General features: G+C 31.6%; 1 protein-coding gene across 1 annotated transcript; it reads right to left on the bottom strand.

The window, feature by feature from the left end:
* Positions 1–985: 985 nt before the first annotated feature.
* Positions 986–2499, bottom strand: LOC128864613 (tigger transposable element-derived protein 1-like). The gene is made up of 2 exons (XM_054104373.1): positions 2169–2499; positions 986–1833 (listed from the first exon to the last, which is right to left on the bottom strand). Exons 1-2 carry the CDS (start codon positions 2497–2499, stop codon positions 986–988), a joined length of 1179 nt encoding a protein of 392 aa, XP_053960348.1.
* Between the last annotated feature and the right edge of the window lie 968 nt (positions 2500–3467).

The raw sequence follows: 3467 nt of genomic DNA on the forward strand, positions 1-3467 counted from the left end.
GTAATTTCAACTTCTAGACCCGTATTAAAAAAATGGAAAATTAAAAACAAATGGAGAATTAAAAAGAAATTAAATGAACTAATTTAAAAAACTTAAGAAAGTTAAAAAAAATTGAAAAAAAGCTTTTTAGATCATCATTAAAAAAAATAACTTTCTGCAATTATCAAACCCGTATAAAAAGGATAATATATAAAGGAATTAAAAATAAGAAAATCCAAATAAAACAATTTTTTTTAAATTAATTTTTAATTACTTTTAAAACTAATTTTTACTTTTAAATTTTTTTGTTTAATATTTCCTTTTCAATTTATATTGCACTAGCTTCGGCTAACAACTCAAATTTTGTCTGGTTCACTGCATTAACGCATATAGTACTTAATTTTTCCATTGCATTAAATCTATAGATCTCGTTAGTTTTATTAAAGGGTTTTCAATTGGTAAACTAGAATCCCTAACGGCCATCTTGCTAACAACTATCAAATACTTTATTGGTTATCATATTTCACCATTACATTTCAAAGCTCGTTGAAATTGTGAAAAAAAATATGGACATACAATAAATCTGTGATCGCCAAACGCTCGTGAAGCAAATCTTCATAATGATGAAGTACAGGTAACCCTCCTACAACGCGATTAATTGGTTCCTGAAAAACTCCGCGTTGTAGGAAAATCGCGTTGTAGAAAACTTTTTTTCCTCCATTTTTCCTTTTCTTCAACAATATCACGCAAGTAACATTTTAAAGTTTTCTCAGCCGAATTAATTATTGTATATTAGACCTTTCATCGAATAAAAAAAATTTATTTTTTCAAAGATATTTTTCTATTTGTCTATTTCAATATAATAACATAAATTAATTCATTTAATTAACCAGCAAAAAGCAATTCATTTATTTAAATAACATAAAACTAAGGAAAATAAAATCTGGGAAAAATAGACACGGATTTTCAAATCTACATAATTCAGAGGATTTTAAATCTCAACCTTCTACAAATCCGCTTCCTCGTCCTCGCTTATTATAATTTGCTTCAAACGTTTTGCTCTTGGTCGTCCTATTTCAAAATCCGAGCTTGACCCACTATCACATTGATCCGGTTCAGCTATTATTGCTGGTCTTAAAAAATCTTTTATTGATGTCTGCTTTGTCCTACTTCGATAATCTTTATAGATTTCCTGGTAGGCAGATAAATCATGTTCAAGATTTCTTTTGAACATTTCTGCTCTACTATTTAGAGGACCGTTTTCCAAAACATACTCTTCCAACTCCTTCGCCAGATTTAAAAGTTTCTCCACACTTTTTAGCGAAAAGTTTTTGATTTCGGTGTCAGAGAGGTCGTCAGAGCTTTCTTCAATCGATAATGCTTCACTTGTCATTGCTGCTAAATCTACTTCATTTAATTCGTCGTCCACAACTAATTCTCGAATATCAGCCACATTTATTTCGTCAAATCCATTGCCTTTTATTACGTTTGCCAGTCTCACCACGTTTTCATATTCATCCTCAACGAGATTAACAACAGTTTCCTGTACTACAACCTCTGGCAAAAGTGCTTTCCAGCAAGCTCTCAGTGTTGATTGACGAATGTCTTTGAGTGATTTGCCGACGATTTCACAGCAATCTAAAATTGAGAACTGTTTCCAGTCTTCTTTGACCGTTATATTCAATGATTCTATCTTCTCTAATATTAATTCAAATGATTTGCGTATGTAGTATGCTTTAAAGATTGATATTATTCCTTGATCTAAAGGTTGTAATATTGATGTAGTATTAGGCGGTAAAAACTCAACTTGAATATTTGGATGACTTAAATCAGTTGCATGAGCTGGTGCATTATCTAAAAGTAGCAAAACTTTAAATGCCAAGTTCTTTTTTTTAGATAGTTTTCTACGTCGGGAACAAAGCAATGATAGAACCAATCATTAAATAGTTTGGCAGTCATCCATGCTTTTTTGTTCGCTCTCCAATACACTGGAAGATTGTTTTTATTGTTTCCTTTCATGCAACGTGGATTTAATGACTTGTTAATAAACATTGGTTTTGATATAAAATCACCAGATGCATTACTGCAAAGTAACAATGTTATTCGGTCCTTAGAAACCTTAAAGCCAGGAGCTCCTCTTTCGTTCCTCGAAATAACAGTTCTTGATGGCATTTTTTTCCACCACAAACCTGTCTCATCAGCGTTAAATATTTGATCTGGCAAATAACCATGTTCTTCAATAATTTTTATGAACTGTTCAGAATATTTATTCGCCGCATCAGCATCTGCGGATGCTGTTTCACCCTGAATTTTCAAATTGTGTAGAGCATGCCGTTTTTTGAACTTTTCAAACCAACCTTTGCTAGCCACGAATTGGTGGTTATCTTCGTTGGTTGTTGATTGTCCTGTTTCCTTTAAGTAATTGAATATTTTTAACGCTTTCTGTTTAATTATATTCCCATCCAAAGGCAACCGCTTTTGCGTCATATCTTCTATCCATACCGTTAGCGATTGTTCCATTTTTTCTATTATCTTCGTCCTTGGCCGAGAAGTGATTTTTGCGAGGACCGATGATCCGGATGATACCGAATTTCTAATTTTATCTTCGTTTTTTTTTATGGTTCTTATCGTGGACTCGTTTAATTTAAAATGTCTAGCAACATCAGCTATTCTCTCTTGATTTTGAATCCGATTCAAAATTTGAATTTTGGTTTCAATCGTGATAAACTTTCGTCTTAATGATGCGTTTTCCTTTGCTTTTGGCATTTTTATGGCCTAAATTACAAATTAATTAATTTAAGTTATAAAAAAAGTTTAACAGAAACTCACCGATTATAAAATCTATTTATCTTGATTTTTACAAAATTATTATTATACGAAAAATGGTTTCACAAACGTTTTAAAATTTGTTTCAACTCCTCTTCACGACTTACTGTGGATGACTAAACCAAATCAAATTTCCAAAAACATTCTCAAGAGCACTGTTGCCAATTTAGCTCTTTCAGGGCTAGATCTAACTCTTTTTTTTGCTCGTTAGCTCTCAAATATTTTTTTTAGCTCTTAGCTCTTTGTTTAGCTCTTTTTTTTAATTTTCTAGCTCTTTTTAGCTCTTTTTTTGAGGTGTTTTAGCTCTCGTTACTCAGAGGGAGTTGGCAACAGTGCTCAAGAGTTAATTTTCGGGGAAACCCCTTGTTTTATCTAAAAACGTGTGTGTAAATGTTTGAAAAAATTGCGGTTTACAAAATTCCATAGTGCATACAAACATTCAAACACGTTTAGTATGTACATATGTAATATATAATACAAACATATTATTATTTCTTTATGAGACTACGAATAATAGATATACACATATACACAAGTAATTTTTGATAATTGTGTGTTTATAGAATATGTATTTAAAAAATGCTTAAAAATCGCGTTGTAGGAGTCGCGTTATAAGAAACATTCCGCAATTCGCAAACCGCGTTGTAGCGAAATCGCGCTAT

Source organism: Anastrepha ludens, chromosome 5 (assembly GCF_028408465.1).
Source record: "Anastrepha ludens isolate Willacy chromosome 5, idAnaLude1.1, whole genome shotgun sequence".
In the NCBI taxonomy this organism is placed as follows: domain Eukaryota; kingdom Metazoa; phylum Arthropoda; class Insecta; order Diptera; family Tephritidae; genus Anastrepha; species Anastrepha ludens.

Excerpts from the sequence above, each read along its gene's own strand:
- LOC128864613 (XM_054104373.1), bottom strand. The coding sequence starts at position 2,499 with ATGGAACAATCGCTAACGGTATGGATAGAAGATATGACGCAAAAGCGG. Across the intron at positions 1,834-2,168 it reads ATTTAACGCTGATGAGACAG|ATAATGCACCAGCTCATGCA; the intron begins GTTTGTGGTGGA and ends TGCTACTTTTAG.